This window comes from Corvus moneduloides, chromosome 4, assembly GCF_009650955.1.
Source record: "Corvus moneduloides isolate bCorMon1 chromosome 4, bCorMon1.pri, whole genome shotgun sequence".
NCBI lineage: Eukaryota > Metazoa > Chordata > Aves > Passeriformes > Corvidae > Corvus > Corvus moneduloides.
In genome coordinates, this window is record NC_045479.1 from 68,674,933 (window position 1) to 68,697,357 (window position 22,425).

At 39.1% G+C, this 22,425-nt stretch overlaps 1 protein-coding gene across 1 annotated transcript in view; it reads right to left on the minus strand.

The window, feature by feature from the left end:
* Window positions 1-366: 366 nt before the first annotated feature.
* Window positions 367-22,425, minus strand: part of CDC123 (cell division cycle 123) — a 32,987-nt gene continuing 10,928 nt past the window's right edge. The window contains exons 7-13 of the mRNA XM_032106159.1: window positions 18,988-19,036; window positions 17,295-17,370; window positions 14,198-14,320; window positions 10,899-10,927; window positions 5,410-5,538; window positions 3,506-3,643; window positions 367-2,681 (exon numbers count right to left, since the gene is read on the minus strand). Of these exons, the coding sequence (XP_031962050.1) occupies window positions 2,655-2,681; window positions 3,506-3,643; window positions 5,410-5,538; window positions 10,899-10,927; window positions 14,198-14,320; window positions 17,295-17,370; window positions 18,988-19,036 (571 nt within the window). The 3' untranslated portion in view covers window positions 367-2,654. The remainder of the gene's footprint in view (window positions 2,682-3,505; window positions 3,644-5,409; window positions 5,539-10,898; window positions 10,928-14,197; window positions 14,321-17,294; window positions 17,371-18,987; window positions 19,037-22,425) is intronic.

Below are 22,425 nucleotides of genomic sequence, written 5' to 3' on the forward strand. Positions count from 1 at the left end.
CATGTTACCTCCCTCTAAAACTTCTGTTTGTCATCTAGATGAGACTGCAAGCATCCTTACACTGTGTTTTAAGCATATAATTAAGAATTTGTAGTATATAGTTGGCCCTTACTCGTCAACTGGTGATGATATAATTGAATTCCATGAACAAGGGACCTGAACAGTTGGAATTTTGTATCTTCAAATTTCTGTATATGATGGCTAGAGGCAGAAACTGCTTTTATGATGAAATACAAAAGAGTGTCATATACTATTCAGTGTAAAATTGATCTGAAGCATTTTTAATCTACCAACATTAGCTCCCTCAGCTCCCCAAAAGGAATGTTTCTTAATTATCCTAGATCAAAAGGACACATGGAGTGAACATTCTTTTAGAAGAGGAATTTTTAATTTATAGACAAACAAAATTCACTGTCTGGTTACCTGAAGTTAGGGAAAAAAGCAAAGTACATCTAAAGTATGTATTTAAACTGTAGGGATATGGTATTTTAGGGGACCTGATCATGCAGATCTTATTGTTATATTGGGCATTTTTTCTGCACCAGAGCCTGAACATGGGACCAGTATTTTTGCTCTGCTATCTTTTATGGTTCTTCACTATGACTAAGCCCACAGGAAGCAGGACCAGTTCCTGCAACTCTAAACTACAGTTCACTATCAGTGTTGGATAGCTTGGCTGAGCAGCCCGTGAATTCAGACTGGGCATCTGTCAGCATTTCACAGAAGAGAAACTCCAGCCTACCCATCTAAAGGGACACAGGGTCCCATCAAACTGGTCCCATCACCAAATATGTCCTGGTGAACATTCAGCAAAGACAGCTGAGAAGACAGTAAATTAATTTGTGAAGCCCACATGGAAGAGGTGGGAAACTATCTTCCAGCTTTAAACTAGGACTGTGTTTTCAAAGACAATACTCTGTAGTTCAGAAGCATTTATGAATCTGTTGGAAGTTCCACAGCATCATCTGTGTAAAGGAAATGTGGTTAGATCATCACAACAGTTTAAGTTATGGCTAGAAACTTTAAAAGAAAGAGGAAAGCGTTGTTAATTTTTTACACCTTGAAGTTCCTACCCGATTTAGAGACATCAAACTCAAATTTGAGAAACACTCATCCAAAGTCCTGCAGTATGGCAGGATTAGGTATATAGCCCAGCCCTGAGTTAATGAACATCTAATTTGAATACAAAAAGCTATTGAGAAGCAGGTTCCAATGCTTCAAAGGCAGGGCAGACTTGTTCTGACTCCAGGAGCTTTAATCTGTGATGTTTCACCAATGTGTGTCGTAGAACTTGATTCTTAATCTGCATAATCTTTAACTCAAGTAAATTTTCATTCAAAAGTGAAGCTAAATAAAGACAGTAAGTAATAATTTAACATCTTAGCTCAGATTTAACATCCAAGAACAGATTGTAACCAAGCACCATTCCAATCTGACAGCAAAAGCAAGGCAAAGAAACACAAACAGCTTTATATACACACACACATCACATAACTGGTTTGAAACAGGAACCAATTTCCAGGGGTTATGAACCTCCAAATGTCCTTTTGTTTCAATGGGAACTCTGCACACTGTTAATAAATTAGTGATGCCATGCAAATACCTATATCCAAAAGTCAGCTTGTGATTCACCTAAAACTGTCCTCCCCCACCTCCCAAACAACAGCAATTGGTAACAAGAGCTTCTGTTTCCCCAAATTTAGCCAAGCTTCCCTTTATACAAAAAACATGAAGTACCAAATGAATACAGAATTTTAAGAGCTGAAAGAGTAATTGCTTTCTTAAGAAACTCAGAGATGTGACACAAAAGAAACAAGACTGAGTCTGCATATAAAATTATAGGTTGTTGTTAACTACATATATTAAAGTCACAGATGATGTCTAGTATGTAATCATGTTTAAAAAATCAGGTTTCAAGAAAGCTTTACTATGAAAATGAAATGAAATTTGGTTAAGGTGAAAGAATTTTGTTGCTTTAGCGACTGTGAAAATATTACTTTACTTGAAATGCATTCAGAACTTCAAATTCCCAATATGTAAAATTTTCAAACCTTAAACAGTCTACTCTAGCTATAGCTGTTATCTGAAATGAAATATTAGCCCTTGTAACAAATAAAAAATCCCTTCTCCATTTTTTAGGTTTTTTTTTTACATAAAGGATGAGAAGTGCTCCCAAAACAAAACCAATTTACAATTTTTAAAGGTTACTACAGATAAAAATGTACATTCCTTCTTCTTTGTGACTACATTTTAAGCAAGACTGTGCCTGAATTCAGAGAATACACCATGTTTTTACTGGACAAGCATTACATGTTGCTGTATTTACACTTTGGACTTTGGGGAGTCCAAAGGCGTAGCTCAGTGGCATCAATGTTCACATTATGAGATGGGAAAGCAGTTGTTCAGCTGCACTCAGGTTGTTGCTTCTTTGCACCTGGAATCCAGTGAGAACTCACCCTGACCTTCTGTGTTTCCCTGAAAAAGCTTTTCTACACTTTTGTATAAACCAACAGACACAGAGGATGAACAGCTCTTCAGTTCTTTCATTGACTATAAAAAGCAGGTTTTCTTTAAATCAAGAGTTTAATAGTTATGCTAAATACAGCTTTTGCCACATTTCTTGCTTGTAATTCAATATAATGCTTCTGGGTACCTCAGTCATCATCTTGCTGATTTCTTTTCTGTCAACAGAACAGAAGAGTTCATAATGTTAGGACACAGTTATCTGAAGTAAGAGCACTAATAAATCATGACAAGTGTTTCCAGATACAATGGATTAGAAAGTGACTGCATTTCTAAGCCATTTTTTGGAACAGTAAGAGATAATGTTTCCAGCAAATGGAAGAGAGCAATATCAACCCTCTCTCTCATCCCAAACAATAGGATGTTATTTCCAGTAAAGAATAAAATTTGCCTTGCCCATTAAATCATGGAATATACAAGGACCAGAAAACATAATGGTGGTGGCAAGAGTCAGTGATCCAGATGCAGGTAACCTGCCCTCCCTTCCCTACCTTACAAAGATGTCATGTTTTCCTGTCACTGTGCATCAAAAGAACAAAGAAAGTGGATTGAAAAAAGAACAACTCTTTCATGGTTTTCTCTAATATATTTGTCTTCTAACTTTTAAAGAAAAAAGTTAAAAACATTGAAAGTTAAAAGCATTCGCTCCAGGCGTTCAAAAAGCACATTTCCATTCATACTACATTCATATTTACATTTCAATAAGAAAGGAAACAGCTCAGTCCTTCAGTAAGATTTGTCAAACTACATTCATTGCTTCCCATAAAAATAAAATTAATTAACCAAAGTGAGAACAGTATGAAAGCTTGCTCTTCATCACTTCAGAAACAATTAACCCAACAATACATTGTGTGATGGCTTCATACATTGCTTTTTCTGTAATTATGTACTCTTTGTTAGTTACAAAAGCACAGTTCCAGGGACTTTGGAGTTTCCATCTGACAAAGGTGGAAAGTCAGAGATTCTTTCTGCTACTTCTTACCAGCTTAAGAAAGTCAATCAATTTGTGAACATCCTCTCCTGTGGAAAGGTCCACAAAGTCCTTGGGCAGTCGGTAGCTCAGGTAGGGACTGGGCTGGACTGTGACTTTGCTGTTCGTACAACGGAACACTGGATAATCCTTTGGAAAAGACACCAGAGATAAGACAAGAACAGTGGACATGGATGAAGCTAGAAATGTTTCTGGAACTCCTCCGTGAGACTGAGTCACGTTGCCAATGACTTTATTTGGCACTCATTCAACTAAACTTGCGCTTTCTAAAAATTGTAGCTTTCTTATAAAACCTCTGCCCACTTAGGAGCAATTTAAAATGTCAAACATGTTCAACAGTCAACTAATGGCTTTCATTAGCTCACTTTAAAGTTTTGACAATGTATCAGTTATTAATGTATTTAATAAACTCGTGCTTATGATGGTGCTGGAATAATGGAGCTATAAGGAACTTTGGGCAATAGTATCTATCTATGTATCTAGATAGAGCAAAATATTTTTGATAGAATCTGAAACAGGTCTTCACAGTTTCCCTGTTTAAACACATTTGCAACTATAACCTTACTGAAATTATAATTTAAGATTTCCAGCCAATTTACTTACTGAAGGAAAAAATACCTCTATTAAAGGGCCAGAAGTATCTCTAAATGCTCAACTGTAGCAACCGTTTTTGGGGAATAATATAATTTTCAGTTGAACACATTGACATGCAATGCAATTGCCAGTTTTACAGCAATAAACAACTTCATTTTAAAGAGAGATCAGTAACTTCACACCAGATTCTGTGACTGCTTTTCATCCAGGGTTGCACTACAGAAAACTGTGTAAAGCATCTGGCACTGAGAAAAATCCCAAAACAAAAATTCACGTGTCCCAGAGACAGCTCAAGAATTGGGAGTGTGTTTCAACAAAGGAGACACAGCTTTTAGGAGGAGGTTTCATGGAATGGGTTTTCATAACAACAGCCCCATGGTGAGACAGAGACAATGGCCTGAATGACAGCCTGGAGTGGTGTTTCTCTGTCAGTGTGTTATGGAAAGGGCCACAGGACTAAAGAAACTCTCAGATGTTAAAATTGGCTCAATGAAGCTTGTCATTTCAGTGACCTCCAATGCAGCTCAACGGCTAGGAAATAAAGAAAAGCCCACATTGACCAGCCATCTCTCTTCAGCAAAAAACCAAGTGTTTCCCAAGATCCACTAACACATCACTTTATCTCTTATCAAGCTGTCCAAGGACTCATTAAGATGTGAGGACTCTGTCTCAAGATGCAGTGAGAAAAAAAAGCTGGAATACAAAAAATGAAGACTATCCCTCCCTCTCTGTATTAACAGGAAGTTACTTGTTTTTACAGAGGAAATGCTGCTTGGAAGAGGGATGGAAAAGCCCTGCTCTGCAAATCCAGTGAGTTCAACCAGAGGACAAGGCTTCCCTGAGGGTATTCCAGATGAGGAAGAGACAGAAGTTAAGCTTCTGCTTGTGTCCCCCCAACCATAAAACTGGAGATGTGGGAAACTACATGACAGATATCAGGAAACAAGCAGAAATTTAAGTGATTATACAGAAAAGCAACAGATTTAAAGAAAAACTGAAAGGAGTGCATCAAAACTGTATAAAAGCAAGTTTCAGGGCCTCTTCTTTGCAATGGGGTCAAAGCTGCAATATGGGCTTGTACTGTTTGAACTAAAAATTCCCTTGCAGGCCTCTAAAACTAGCAGGTGATACTTGTTGAGATTAACTAATAAAGTAGATTCTGCTTACAAAGAGTCTACATTTCACAAGTTAAGGAGCTCCATTTACTTCAATGGGATTTGCATCACAATTTGATTATAACAGCAAAAGAAAGAAAAAAATAAGGCCATGAATCCTGTTGGATGTTATCCAGCCTCCCTCACCTGTTCTGTTGCTTCCCCTTCACTCTGGTCTCCTTTCAAGTTTTTCCCAGAGGTGAGTTCTTCCCATGTAAAGAGCAGGGAGTCTGTTACTTCACCAAATGGGTTAAAATCTATTAACCAAATCTTACCCTGCAAAGGAACCACAGAAGAATTAAAGCAAACGACAGAATTAAAACAAAACAAAACAAAACAAAAAAAAAAAAAGAAAAAAGAAAAAATTAGAATACATATACACTTAAATTATTGTAGTAAGGTTGATCTTTAGATAAAAAGATGTCAAAATTGAAACTACCTGGTTTTAAGCACTTAAAATATTTTAACATCCTTTACCTTATACAGTTCTATATCACAGCAAGCTGTGATGTACTAATTTACTTTAACTTTTTTTTAAACAGAAAATCAGACAGAGCTCAAATAAACTCAATGTATTTCTGTGCGAGGTGCTTTCAGATGAGCCCACAGAAGGTTCTGGCTAATCCCCATGATCCACCAAGATCCCCAGATGATGAACAAAGAATAGGGGAGAGAGCACCAACCAAAAACCACAAAAAAACCTCCCAAACCCAAAACACAACCAAACGAGCAAAAAAAACCCTAACCACCCAAAAAGAGATTTTGCTTTCCATGAAAAACCACTTCAGCAATGCTGTACCATCCAGCAATCTAGAAAAATTGCTGTTCTTGTTCTTAGAAGGGACCCTAAAAACAGACAGCAGGGTCTGCAAAATGTTAGTGGAGCTCACGAAAGCTCTAAGATGATGTACAGATATAGATAAATAAAGAATAACTTAAAGGCACTTTTAATATAGCCATTACTAGTAGTCCACACTACTAGTAATCTTTAACACATCTGTGTTCCTAACAGTTGTGGTAGTGTGCACAACAGCACAACTGCTTTACAACTGAAAAATGAAAGCAGAGACTAACAAGACATACTAGAAGAAACAGAGGTGTGCGGGGGAGGAAGAAATAGCTTGTGTTGAGTCACCTTGAGATACAACCCCCAGCACGGGGCTATCTTCTCTTGGCCAACAAAGCATCAACTATTCTAATGAAACAAAACATTGTAATAAATTATAAGGAAATATGACTACAGCTGCTAGTAAAAATCTGCAAAATAAGTATTAAATTTGGAAGAAATCAGTTCTATCAAACAGGGAAGGAAAAGGCTGCAGTAACATAAGCAGGGCTGAAGAGTTTTATTGTGTTTATAATAAAGATCAACTGGAACTGGAAAACAAACCTGAAGACTGTGTAGCTACTAAACACTCGTTTTGCTTTCTCCACCTTTCCTTCATCTCTGAAGGATATTCTTGCTTGAAAAGATCTTGCCTATCTTGATACAAACAGCAAATACATTCAATTATTTACACTGCAGCCATCTGGTTTCTAACTCACAAAGATGCTTTTGAAGCATCGGCAGAAAGTAACAAACATGGAGAGTGCCTCTCCCACCCACACCACCTGAGCTATCCCACAGGCATTAACACACCGTGGGACTGGAAATGATGGAAACCCGTGAGACAGCACAAATGCTCTGGTGGCTCTGTTACCATCCACAGCGAGCTCCTCATGCAGGTGTGGGGAGTCCCAGCAGAGATGAAACCAGTGGTTATGATTTGCAATCTGGAGCTGGGCCAGCAGCCCAGCAGGGAGTGTGTGGTTGCACACAGGCTTTCACAGGTGTCTGTCTCAGGGCACGTCCACGGGGTACGGCTCTCACAGAGCACATTTTAAGAAGCCAAAGCACAGAAACAACAGTGCTGAAACCAGACAGCTTCAAAAAAACCTGCAAACTGGGGGACACAGACCTGAGTGGTTTCTTACTTGTTTTGGAAGGGTGAACAAGCCCAGATCTGCATGGTTGAGTTGCAACACCTCCGCACTAATATTGGCACCATCAGTGCAGAGCACCACTGGGGCAAGCTGTGCTGTCATTTCCCATCACTGGTCCTCCTCAAAAAGCTGTCACAAGTTCTCATTATAAGCAATCTTTTACTTCTGCTAATGGGGGTGTCTTGTTAGCTCCAAGGCAGCACAACGAGGAATCTGTGGGTTTAGATTCATTCTATCACTCTAGAAAAACAAGCTAATGAACCAATTTAATCACAGACAGCAGCAATGGTTGGCGAAGTTCATTCAGCAGTTCAGAGAATCTTTCCTGGGATCAGAAACATTTATACCTAATACTTCCCTATGAAAGGTTTTCACAGAAATTCCTCTTCACCCCAAATACATCCAGCTCAGCTTTTTCACAGGAACATTGAGATCATTTCTCTAGAGAATGTACCCTGGAAAAAACTGAAAATTGATTTTGAGAGTACTGAAAGCCACACATGTTTTGTGAGCACCCAGCAGTGTTTCTTCACCCCTGCAGACAGCAGTGCACCATCTACAGCAACAGCTGTTTCCTTGAGATAGTCTTAAATCTGCACTGAGCTTTGGTAGCTGAAACTGATGAGAAGTGGCAAAACAAATTAAGCATCTCTTTCCAGGGCTTATTAAAAGGAGTGTATGCAACCCTGGGTCAGTAACCGAACTGCCTTTTCTTAAGATTAAATGCTCTCTCAAGTCTTACATGCAATGTCATGATTTAAATACAGTTTCAGATGACTTGCACTGTGTATCTAAAAAGCAGTAGTAAGGCTGTTTATCTGCTATCTTCTGCCTTCTGTTAGTAATCTTTGTCATACGGGAGCACAGAAATGCACAAGCCAGGAAAAAAAAGTTGCACCTAAGTGGAGGGGAAGAAATCCCCCAACTTGTACTATATGGTATTTTTTTCTCATCCTAAAAGAAGGAATCAATAGATTCACCACACCCTGTCAGCTTCAAGCTTTGTTTTACTAAGGCATTAAGCAGCAGGGCGCTGAAAGGAAGTGCCCATGACAAAGCCTGTTGTTTAAAGGAAGTTAAAGACAGATAAAATGCAAACTGAACTGTTACATCTCCCTAACTCCAGCTGCACCTTCTTGCACAGTGACAATGCTCACAAGGCACAGACACAAGCACTGGTCTGCTCGATAACAAGAGCTGTGAGCCAGCCGCGGTCTGGAGCCGCTCCCTGCATTGCTCTCTTACCACAGTGACTTGTCTTGAACTTGGTTTGTTGTTCACACCTGGGAGACAACAAAGAGCAACAGCTTTTGTGAACTCCCACTTCCAACTCATCGAGCAGGACCTGCAGCAGCCAACTCTAAATAGTCTCTAAAGCAACTAAAGTGAGGATGGGAAGGGGGCTGCTGTCATTCACAACCTTATCAAACAACAACCTGCTTCTCCAAGCGGAATATTTAAGAGTTTAAAGGATTTAAAACAAGCAGAGAGTGAACATTTCTCTCTTTCTGTAGCTGAGGTTGCTGTGCAACCAGCCTGATGAGGAGCACGGGCTCTGGAAATTAATCATGCTCACAATATTCTTTTGCTGCCTGTAACTCACACGACAGGGGAGCGATGAATAACACAGTTGCAAACCACAATAGTATGTGTGAAAGGAGGAGCATCTGACACACAAAGGGCTATCTGGCAGTTTACAAGACCTGAGGGTAGAAGACACGGAGAGGAATCTACAAACAGATATATTTTATCTTGACAGATGAAGAAACACTGCTCATTTGAGATCCCACAGGCTGAAACCTTTTACTTAAATAATCTGTCTTCATGCCTCAGCTATGAGGCAGAGCACCCAACGGCAGAATCTGGTTCAATGTTCAAGTGCTGCTCCTCATTTCCCCTGACAGCATCCTCACGTCTGCCGTTCTGAGCCTGGGCAGGTAATTTCCATTACAGCATGGCTGCTCTAGCCCACAGCCTCATTTTAGGTACCTACATTAAAAGTTGGGCTGAGAAACAGTACAGTTGCTGCTTTCCACTAAGACACGTTCCTGTTTTGTAAACTATGGCAAGATTTACTATTACACAATTATAAAATAGTTCAGCAACATTGAAAATGAGAATCAGGACTTACTCCCAATACACCCAACTCAACTGTAATAAAGACTTTCTCCAATCCCATAACTACAAACAAGTCAAACAGTGAGACTCAAACATATATAACAAAAGTATGTAGACATTGGTTTTGCATTTCTGGTTTAGGATTTCGAAAAAACCCCATAATCTAAACACTTACTTTTCATGCAGTAATGTGATTCTCAAAATCAGGTTATGATTCCCTAAATCAGGTTTTGAGATTTAAGGATACATAATGCATTTTTGGTTGTGGTTGCTTTTAAAACAACGCATGTGAGCCTTTCAAGCACAATTCATCTGACCAAGTACTCTGCTCACACTAGAAGTCAAGGTTACTAACTCTGATATTGGTACCCGAAGTTCATAGAATTGTTTATGTTGGAAAAATTCTCTAAGATCATCAAGTCCAACTCTTAGACCAGCACCTCCATGTTCACCACTAAACCACACCCCTAAGCACTACATCTACATGTCTTTCAAATAGTTGAGGTGGGATGTTTCTCCCCAGCTCCATCACTATCTGGATGTTGAGGGTTCTGATCTGTCCAATTCTCAGAACCACAGCTGGAGCAGCTTGAAAAGAAAAAACTGGCTTCCATCTGCCACAAACTGGGCACACCACATTCATATCCTCTTTTGACCATTATCCCTTCCTACCCTAGACTTACATAAACAAACCATTTTCCCATCTCACAAAGATAATCTGAAGAAATATTAAGGGTAAGTTTTGATGAGTTCAAATGCCGTAGTGAAAAAACACACAGGGGAAAAAAAAACAAAGCCCAAGGAAATATCTGTCTTCAAAGAAAATGTCCCAAACCTGTTTGTGTTTAAGAGACATTTGTACAATGTCCTTAATCAAAGAGTCATGAAATATCCTGAGTTGGAAGGGACCCACAAGGCCACTGAGTCCAACTCCTGACCCAGAACAGGACAGCCCCAAGAATCCCACCATGTGACTGAGAACGACACGCTTTAAGTTTCGGTCAGCCTTGAATTGGTCAAGCAGTAGGACTTGATGACCATTGTAGGTTCCTTCCAACTGAAATAGTCTTATTCTACTCTAAATTACTGCAGCAGGGACTCTCCATAACAAAAGTTTTTTGTCATAACAAAAACTAAGTTGCCTTTTGTACATTCACAGAACTGAGAAAATTGCAGCTGAAGCCAAAGTTCTGTGCTTTAGGACGGACAACTTCTCTGGAAGATATTAACTAAATAATTACGTCACTGGCACAGATATATTTACAACCCTAATCCTATTATTTTCCTACTGTCAACAGTGTTTAACATAGAAAAAGGCCTGTGGAACAGAATAACATCAAGTTGGTTTTAGGGTTTTGCTCGGTGTTTTTTTGCTTGGTTGGGGTTTTTGCTTTGGCGGGATGTTTTTATTTGGTTGGTTGCTTTTTTTTTTCCAGGACCACTTCTAGGAAGAGGAAGCTACTACTTGCTTGATCTTTGTGGCATTTCATGTTTTCACAGAAGAAACAATTATATACTACATATTGTTCACTTACCCTGCTGTCTCTGTACACATCAAAAACAACTGAAAAGGAGAGAAAAAAAGTTAATTGTAAAAGATATATAATTTCACAGAAGATGTCTAAATCTGAATAGATACTTGTGTACACAGCACAATCTGCAAAGTCAGTATGTCTAAAGAACTGCAAGCCAGAATTTGGTACATTTCTAAGAGGAAGCTGAAACATTTCAAGAACTACTGTTAATGCACTGGGAAATCAGCTGCTGGGTTTTTCCATTTAATGCTGGTTTCTTCTGTTGATTTTACCCCCAATGAAGAATATTTGATAAACTCTTAGCCCAGAGAGCTTATCTTTGACATTACTCCTGTTTTGTTTACAGCAGAACAGAGACACTTCAGGGAAGGATCAAGACTCCACTGTGTTGGACATTGCACAAACATTTAATAAGAGAAAATTCCTGCTCCACAGACATTAGGATTTCAGCAGCTAACAAGACAAACAAGTTGTAGGAACAAAGGGGTTGGTGCAGTGAAATGGCCATGTTTGATATCACCCAGAGCAGACACAGCACACCTAATTAATACCAACAACTCCTCCAAACAACCCCGTTACCACTCAGTGACTGACTCAAAGCTGCCTTGCCTGGCTCCACTGCTGTTCCTCCCCTTGGCTTAATTAAACATGACTCTATATGCAGCTTTCCATCAGCTTCTGTTCTGTATGGTTAAACAAACCTTTGAGTTGTCTTTCTGTTGAGCTAGGGAATCAACAGGGAAGCATTCAGGCATGGCTACATGCAAAAGTTGTACCAGCTTAGCAGGAAGAAAGGGAGAAAAAAAATATTTAGAAAAGCCTCAGACAAATGCTGTATTGTTACTTCCTTCTCTAATAAGGGAATATTTCAGCTAAGAGATTTCCCAATACATGTGGATAAACTAAACTCAGGATGACTGCAGAACACTTGAGTCTCAGGAAGCTGCCTGTCAGGAACAGGGATGCTGACTGACCACATCCATGTATGTAAAGCTTAATCTGACATTTCATGCGAAGCTGCCTGAGCTAAGGGCAAACCACAACTCCAAAAGCCAAAGCCAGGCACGTAGCTGGTTTTTACCATGCAGCCTAAAAATCCACACAGCTTTGGCACAAGCTCAGTTGCATCAATGCAAAAGTCACTCCAGGATTAAGGGCTCCATTTTCCCAGGAAGACAAGCCCTCAGTGGCTAAGCCAGTCATCAATGCAACGGGGAGAACAGGAACCCAGGATTTCTTCTCCAGCTGTTCAACTGAACTTAGTGCCTGTACCACATCCTCTCCTTAGTTATATCCCAAAGATATCCCTTGCATCTGATGGTTTCTATAGTGAGCTTAAAGCAAGCCCATGCCAACCACTGAGGCTAATGGTATTTATTGGGATTCACAGCTTGGGATTCAGACCGATTGCACACTGAGGACTGGTTCAGGACACTCACAAACACTGAACAAGAAGAAAACCTCAACTGTTCCCTCTCCTTAGGGATCACCTCAGAGCAGGAGTGTCCCGTGCCAGTGAGACTGTAGTGAAACTTCACCAGAAACTGCTCAAAACAGAGGGAAAGCCAAAGCCCAGCTCTGCAGTATCGACACCTCCAGAGCCCTGCTCTTACTGAGCCCTTATCAAAGGTATTTAGAAGGTTCTAACATAATTTAGAAGCATTTATAAAGCATTCACCCATCTGTTATCCTACTGCTCTGACTCTGCAATGCTTCAGCTGCTCTGACTCAACTCTTCCATCTGGAGATGCTACCAGACCAACTGGAAAAAGCAGTGCAAACAGCATCAAAATCCCCAATGAAACAAGAAGTCAGGAAAAAAGCTGTAATACCTTTCCTTTTAAAAGCAAACAAACAAGCAAACGCAGATTTTTATTGTTAACAACACATATGCTACCAGGCAGTGGATCAAGGGAGATGATGGGGGAATAAATGAAATGTGGTAAAAAAAAAAAACACCCACAAAACGCCAGAAAACATTTTCTGCGTGTCATTTCTCTGCAGATGGACTAGCATTTAGTGCCTAAGAATAAAAGGTTAACAAACCTTCATCCCAGAAGGTTGCCCTGAAACCTCCTTTTTCCTCGAGGCAACTCAGATGGCATCCTTTATATAAGATGACATTTCAGACCTTTCAGTTCACCTGACAGCCATTTCAGAGCCTAAATCTAGGCATCAATTTCCAAAAATAGTGCCCTGAATTCTTATCTATCAGTTGATTACATACCAGCTAAAATTACATTGGAACACAGAGGAAAATTAAAAGGCAGTAATCAGAATGCGAGATCTATATGACTGATCTTACTTCAAAATGTAAGGCTATGGACTTATTAAATTAGTGTACTGATTCCACTGGTCTTCTCCAAGCAGCAGTTCATGACAACTCTTCTGGACTGAAATAAAGAAGCTCTGCAGAATCAAATTGCTAAGAATTTTAATATAACAGAGACTGGCACCTGAAGGTACCTTTTTCAGACAGTCAGAGAGGACAGATCTACTTGACTGCTCTGGTGGCTCAGTAAAACAATAATGTTAAAAACCCACCTACAGGCTGATTTTTTCAAAGCTTTAGAGATGACAGTAAACTGCCAGAAAATTCTTATGCTTATGGATTTACTAAGCTGAGGTTTGGTCCACACCAGACCTGATTTAAATTTCTTCGTCATGTTTTTCACCACTATTGATCACCCATCACAATGCAACACCATTCAATTCTCACTAAACCATGTTAGAAAACTATTTCAAATCAAATTTGCAAAGGACTTCACATTTAAAGAACAAGACAATTTACTTGGGCTGATTAGATGCATCAATATGGCCTTTATTCAAAGTTTCAGCACCAAACCTGGTGTGCATTGACATTCTAGGAGAAATAATTAAAACTTCTTGAAAAGAACCTTAAAAATCCTTTATTCAAGGAATACATCAATAATTCAGCAGCAAACATCTGACAACATCTTTTTAAACAAGTATTCTTCTTACTAAATGCCTTTTGTCAAGGATCTCCTACCTCACTTTTCTGGTATAAAAAATATTTTCAAGTATAAGGAGAAAAAGCCTTAAAAAAAAAAAAGTTATTATGCGTTCTGAAGGGATCTTTCACTCATTTGTGTTTTCTTGAAGAGCTCCAGCCATTCATTCAGCGTTTTTTTGTTGCCAATGTAATTCCAAACCTTTGCTGCTCCACGTGCTGTAGCCACGAGAGCTTTCAGACTCTCCCCAAGTTAAAGAGAACCAAGCCCTGTGAAAGCAACAGTTATGAAGAGATGCATACCCACAGATACCATCAAGATACTTACAGTCTTCATCCAAGAATTTATACTGTATGTGTTTCTTGAAAAACTCCTGTATGGATCTACAGATCTCCTCGTGTTGCTTAGAGATGTGATCGTAGTACTGGGTGTAGTCCCTCTGGGATATACCTGTTAATAATTTCAGTTAATTATAATTATGAAGAGCTCTGGGCATGCAAAAAACCCAACCAGAAAAATACATTTATCAGACACAGAAGATTGGGTTTTCCCAACTTTTTACCATTATCAGTAACTTACTGTTTGGCTTTATTCTGCTATGCCTGAAGTACTTCCATTAGGAATCTCTTCCTTGAACAGCTCTGTTCTACAGTTTGTGAAGATCACTTTCTATGTACATGCTTTCACTATTTTAAAGTGAATTTCAGGAGGAACCTTTGCCTGTGTTTAAGTTTCCAGCTCCTGTCTTTTCCTTTCAGTTTTATTCCCTTCGGTTACTGTGGTCAAAAACCTTGTTCTGCACATCACACGCAGGGACCGCAATTTGGAACCATGAAATGCCAGGGGTGGAAGCTAAGCTTGCACATTAGCAATGATGATAGATCCTTGGATACCACAGATGCTCATTTAACTTATTTTTTAAGTGCAGAATAACACATCCCTGTTTGATAAGGCACTACAGGTGAAACCTTAAACCCCAAAATCAGTGAGATGGCATGCAGGCCAGTACCTTAGTGCTCCCATTTGCTCCCTCAAGGGCTTTCTTGCCTGTGTGGCACTAGATAAACCATCCTCCTACAAGTTCTTAATTTCACACATTTGTCTACAAGACAATGGTTTAAAATGACATCAACAGGATTATACACTTGCATGCATCTTGAGTGACAAGAGTTCTCACACAGGATGTGTCAACATAAAACATTGCAATACCCTGCTTGACAAATGTCAAATCCAAGACCTGCCCCATTACTGCAGAATGAGTAATTCAGGCTATTTACATACAAAAAGAGAATTCCCCAAGGAAGATGTATCAGTGACGTTAGTTTGCTGTTTTAACCATATACAAAACACAGAGTTTTACTGTAAGACAATGCTGACTACCTCCAAAGATGTGCTCTTTTTAAAAAAGTTCATATAAAAACTTTATGATGTCAGTGGAACTTTGAATTTTTAATACAACTGCAAAGCTTAACTTGAGCCTAAAAAACAACCCAAGAGATGATGGTATCTCAGGGGATGCAGATGTGTAACTGGAAAATCATTCACTACACTGCAAGTATCACTCTTTAGTTTGACTGACAGGCTTATTAATTTTGAGAACATGGGAACTGGGAACACATTGTGAAAAATCTTGGAACTACATTCAGAAATGCAGCTGGAGTGCTAGCTAAAAAAAAATTATTGGCAGATCTACTAGGTTTCAAAACCTAGTCATGAAATGCACAGTGCTTAATTATCCAGTGTACAAATGCTTTGAGGTATTTGAAAGTAAATATTACTATATATATAAAAATATGTTCTATGATAAATCTACATTCAAATGTTTTAGAGGTTATTACAGCAATGTGTATCTCTGGCAGGTGTGGTGTTCCATCACAGAACAGGATAGGATTCAGGTCTTTTCCCATCAAAAAGCTCTGTCAGGAGCCATTAAGCAATACTGACTTAATGGGACACCTCCGCTGCTAGGAAGATAAATCCTGTTACAGAGAGCTGTAATACACTTGCAACTGGCATAAATGGAGAGAAAATAGGAAGATGAGCATAGGAGCACCAGAAGGAACAGACAAATAAAAGGGCTTAGGAGAACGGTGTGTGTTGACAGCACCTGGATTAGCACAGCTCAAAACATCTATGTGCAGCTCCATAGGAAACCCAGATCAGGAAACAAGGAACAGGGAGTGTGTTCCCAAAGGTTCACAGACTGGATGCAGCAACAAATTGCTGACAGCTCCCAACAGGTACAAAAAGGCACAGCCAAAACAAGCCCACAATCACCATGCCGAGAAGACAGGAGAAACAATGAGAACTACATCGCCAATATCCCTGGCCTTCCATATCATCACAAGGAACCCTGAAGAGACCACTTGTAGATATGGAGTTTGGTGCTTGTGAATTTGTAGGCATGAGAGAGGCAAAGTGAGCAAACCTGGTTTTATCCTAAAGCAAAAAAAACCCCACCTTCCTTCCTGTAAAGTCTGGATTTGCTCCACCACTGCTAAAATATTTCCTTGTTAGAAGAGTTCAGGCAGAATGATTCAACCTTGTTAAGAACAAATGTGCACTAATCCTGTGTGCTATTTGAGTTTCTGTTCATCTCTAAAGATTGCATGGTAGACCACACCAAAACCAAACTCCAGAGTAGTACTTAGCCTGAAATTAAACCCCCCAATTCAAGCACCTTTATGTACACTAGGTATCTCATTTCTTGCTATAGTCAGCAGGGAATAGTCAACACAACCAGAGGAGTAAAACTGAGCTAAATTTACCATAAATTACCCTAAATTTACCCTACTCAGCTGCCTACAACACATGCTCTAGCACAATCTGCCTGTTCTCCAGCTGCCAGAGGTCTCCCAATGCACCCACCAGCTCTGTGCATGCTGTGGATGGATACCCTGGCTCTTCAGTGCCACTTGAAATGTTTTACATTTAGGATTCTGTACCTGAGTAACAGAACAACAGGTTCTAACTAAGCTACAGTGAATTTAACATAAACTCAAGACACTTCCCAGACCTGTGGAGATGTTCTGACCTCCCCAGCTTTCTGCATATAATATCCACGTGGGGTCATGTATTTGCAGCACAACACACAACTGCCTCTGTATTCATTCTGCAAGTTGGAGATGATGTAATTTGCTCCTGAATCACTCACAAAACTGCCTTTGGGTGAAGTTTCTGAATTAACAATGAAATTAAGAATATTCCCACTGTAATGGTGAGCATGCTGTGTTATCAGGCTTTCAAATACAGTGGAAAGTGAGATGTGGCAAACCACATTTTAAATTACAGAAAGAATAAACCATTAATTTCAGAAATGAGGTGTGAAAAGAAAGAACTCTCTTCAGATTTAGCTCTCATTCAAGAAAGCAGAGAAACTCCTCAAAACTTCATCCAATAATTTTGTTTTTAAGAAATTCCTTACCTAAAAGCTTGTTTTCCTTAACAAAGCATCTGAATTCTGCACCAGGGATTAGTTCACACCATTTGCGAAGAACAAGCTGTGGAGGAAAAACAAATGACAAAGTATTGTTTCAGAAAAGTAACAGCGTCCTTTTGTCAACAGGTCTGCCTTTTAGAGCTACAGTTTTGCTGTAATGATAAAATGACCACTGATACTAGAAAACAAAACAATCTTAAACTGCAGTTCACATAATCATCTTTGCAAATATTTCAAAGCAATTAGATTTAATATTAATTTCAGAGAATCACAAGATGCTTTCAGTTGGATGGCATCTCTAAAGACCATATAGTCTAAACTAGCCTAAAGCAGAAAGGTTCAGATTGGACGTAAGAAACCATGAGGACTGTCAAGCATTGGAAGAGCTCCCTTACAGAGGTTGTGCAGCCTCCACCCATTGAGGTTTTCACACCAGATTTTATAAAATGCCATGCAAGACAGTATGATCTCATTCCTTACCCAGCTTTGAGCATGAGGATGGACTAGACACCTCCCAAGGCTCCTTCCCACCTTAATTATCTTATGCTCTTCCACTTTGTACAGTATTTATAACTGTGAAATCATTTATGAAACAACTTCCAAGTTACATTAATGATAAAGCATGGAAAATAAAAACTCTGATGTACAACACAACAAATCTGTCATGGAACTGGCAGAAAGTTGCTCCCTAGTCAAAGGAGCTGATGAGCAGAATTAAATTTATCCAAATCAACATCTATTCTGGTACACACCCAAGCAGAATCCTGTGACGCCTTTGAAGGCGCAAACCAGTTAAAATAAGGACACGGGATAGAAATAGAAAGCAAACTATTATAGTCAATAGGACAGACTGCCTGGGAATTAAAGCATCTCTCTGGCACTTTCTCAAGTTTCTGCATTTCCTAAGCTGAAATATTCAGAAGGATCCATGGTTTTCAAGGCCCAGTTACTGCTACTGGGTGCTGGAAACTCCCAACACCTTTAAACTGCAGCAGAAAGCTTCAGTAACCAGAGATGACATTCCTAACTACAGTGTAAACATGAAACTCCTTTTTCCAACTTTTAGATGTTCTGTATCTTTAAAGCACACTTGATAGTGCTTTAAAATAAAACAAAGTTCATTCACTTTTCAAAAGCCCTTTAAGCCCACAGCATGATGACAAATGTTATATTTACATAAAAACTATTATTAGAGAGATGACTAGATGTTACCATAAGAAAAGCAGCTCCATATTAACAGTTTATAGCATCTCTAGCTGAACATTTTGATCTGGTAACAAACATAGGAAAAAGAAGATGTGACAGACCACTTCAGTTCAGGATGTCCTCAGGCACTGCAGCAAGCCTCAACCTTGGTAACCTCAGTGTGATGTTCACAAGCAGCTCACCATCAAGAATATATGACTTTGAGCTACTGAACTTGTCCTTCCTGTCAAAACCTGACAGACATGAGAGTACATTGCAAGGAAGCTTCTCAAGTCTGCACTTTAGCTCACCTGATCTGCAATTACATGAACTTCTTATGACCTGCAGTGCCGAACCAGACTTCCCCTCATATCCAAAGCAACATGAATAAAACAAACATAAGACATTTTATGGACACAAACCCAAGCACAAATGTCACCCAGACTGTGAACAGTTCTTTTAAATTACGTAGAAATCATGAAAGAAGTCCTACCTCGTAGTTCAAGGAAGGATCAGGGGAATCATCAGTACAGTGAATAAATCTAGAAAAGTAAGGCACAGGCTTCAAAATCTGCTTTACATGTAAGATTTTAGCCATAGTGAGAAAAATACCCCCAAATGGTGAAACATGAAAACTACTGTTAAATTATTTCCAGTATGTACAAAACAAGTAAAGGCAATACATCAACAACAACCCTCCTTTTAACAATTATCGGGGGGAAAAAAAAAATCACCTCTTTTCTTCTAGCGCAATTTGGAAGCACTTAAATCTGGACAGGGATGTGTCCAAAATATATTTACTCACTGTTGATTTATTTCTGTTTGAATCAACAGTGCTGCTCCTTTCCCCTTGTATTGTTATGTTGGCTTAACTGAATTCTCAAAAAACCCAACAAACTTGAACAATCTAATCCAGTTTCACTGCAGCATGTTTTTTTCCCAAGTACTTTTAATATTTAACTTCCCAAACCACAGAACAGAGACTCATTATCATGCCTTACAGCAGTTCATTTCTATGAATAAAGGATGCAAAACAGCAATGCTGCTCAGCATTTCTGATTCCATAGCACGGTATCTTTCTAAATTAAGAGCCTTAAGAAATACTCTTACAAATCTCTTGAGAGTGGGAATAAACAAAACTATTTCCATAACTGCACGCAGATGTCAAGGTTTTGTCCCTTGTGAGTAGCTGACACTGTGGGTCTCCTTTCAGGAACTAGCAAGAATGGAGGCAGTTATAAGTGAAGTCAACTTCCGCATACCTTTTGGTCATTTTACAGTAAACCTCGCAATAGATTCTGTAACTTTCAGAAGGAATTCACAAAAGAACATGTGTTTTCCTTTGAATTCTACTCCCTGACCTTAGTGGAAACAAACTACTCGGAAGCACGGGACTGTGTTAAGGGTTACTGCTGAGCAATAGTCCTAAATGCAATATTTATAGGATCTCCTTTTGGCAGTGAACTTCATTCAGCAACCCAAAAGTCTCACATAAACATTGCATTTGTAAGACATGGCTGCCCAGCCTTCGGTTTGAAGTGAAGAGCTATCGTAAGAGTTCATTCTGTATGCTGCCAGCAGAAATAAATTTCACACATTTTAGTTTAGACTTTAATATCCACAATGCACAGAAAAGTAGGGCAATACAGGCAGGCTTTCCAAAAGCACAGTGATCAAACACATCATATTTATATCTGTAAGCCTGTGTAAACAGATAACATCCTTCAACTACAGTTTGGATTCCCCACAATTTAAGATCTGTCAAGGCAACAGAAACAAACCCATGAGAGCTCACAGTTTTCCTAGACTCAAAATTCCTCCCTTACTAGAGTATACGCCTATCATGCTGAAGAAAATATCCCACACACACATAAAGCCAATAACAAACTGTATCTATAAAGGCAGCACATGGAGTTTTACAGTCCCTGCACATGAGGACCTGTATTACCCCTCACAGATTCCATATCTGAGATCGAGGTACCTGCAACCTGCTTCATTCCAATAACACACACAGTTTTCCAGCAGTTAAAAAACCCCAGCCTTATAATCAAAATTATTCCCTAACTTGACCCTCAAATATTTTGGCAAAGAGCTATGTGGGGAAGGATGGTTCCACTTCCCTTGTAAGTCAGAAAATGAAATCAGGTGCCATCCCAAGCCCCACAGACTGTGCAGGTGTTGCTGCAAAATCAAGCAAACAGGCAAAATGACAAATACAGGCAAAAATACTGCAAGTCACAGTAAGGGTATTTTTCTTGAGCCTTAATGCCAGAGGACTGAGTACAAATGAGGACAAAGTGGGAGAACACAGTGGAAGACAAAACAAACTCGTGTCTGTAATGTAATTTTCCTTCTAAATATTATGAGTTTTCATCGACAAAAGATCACCTCTATTTAGGGGTAAATTTTGGGCAACTTGAGGCTGCAATTTTATACTTTTTACCAGCTTATTGTAGCATTTACTGTTGAGGCCCATGTGAACTCATGTATTAGAGATGGCTTTTTGATCACCAGAGGCACAACCCTAAGTGGGGTGTCTTCAACCCACATCCTATTCAGGTTTGGACATACTTGAAAGAACAATCAGAAAGATTTCAGGAAGCTCAAATTGAGACATGCCTGGGCTGTATTTTCTGAAGCCTCTAAAAACTGTAATTTTGAATGCCACAGGTGAAGGGAAACTGTTTTGCTGTGTTGTGGTCAACAGCTTTTTTACAGAGTTATACACAGACATCAAGACCAGAAGGATCAAGATCTCTTTATATGTGGCAGCTCTGTGTCAAACTCCAAATGCAAATACTTGACCACTTGACATGCTACACAAAGCCATTATGCAGGTCAGTTTTCAACACTGAAAAAAACAAATTAAGAAGGTTTGCAATTTTCTCCAGTACCTACCCTGCTAAGAAAGCCATGAACTCATCTGCAAATCACTGAGATAATTAGGAACTATTATGAATATGATGAGAATTATAAAATTTATTCTGTACCTGATACTTCCCTGCTATTATCTCAGTTTATTTTAAAACCATATTTAAAAAAATATAAGGAGAAGCTTTTAACAGCCTTTGAACTGTATCTTTATTCCTTGAATATTGAACCTTGCTGGAACTTTGAGGACTAAAAGAAATAGGAAATTCATGCACCACTCAGAATCTTGTACTACACTGTAAATTGCTAGGAAAAATGGGGCGAGAGTAAAACCCAGAGGGAAAAAAAATCATCATCAAAGGCCTCGTTTTCCACATCCTCTCATGTGGAACTGCCTACCTTGAAACAGCTTATATTAAAGCCTAAACTAACAGCTCCTGTTCCTGCAAAAAGATACTGGAGTGCCAAGGCGCATTCTTCATGATCCAACACTGCCTCCTATGTTCTGTTAGGAGAACACAGGCTGTTATTCCTCCACATCGCAGAAAAACTTTGAAATTTCCCTACAATTTGGAATTCAATATTAAAAGCATTAAGTTTGGCATCAGAAATGTTGTCAGAATGCAGGGGCATTATCACATCATTAGAAGTACTGCTAATATTTCTACCAGTCTCAAGGTGGGCAGTCAATCATGTTTTAACAAAATATAGTCCACCCATTCTAACAATAAGGCAGAAAACTGTGTTCTATACCAATGTATCCACCAGGGTTATACAGAGCTTTTTGTTCAAAAGAGGAGTTGTAATCACTTAACAGAAATCCTAATCAGAAAGGGATTTTTTTAATCACATATACACAACAGTAAGTTTCTGAAAGCCTACATTAATGCCTGGAAAGTTAAGATCACACCACCCACAAGATTTTTTGTGAACTCAGCTAAGTAAAAATACAATGCTGACTTTGAAGCAGAAACAACATCAACTGCATTAATGAGTACATCACTCTGAAGTCCTTGTTAATTTATATAAAATTAACAAGCAGGGAAGTTAATTCATTTGT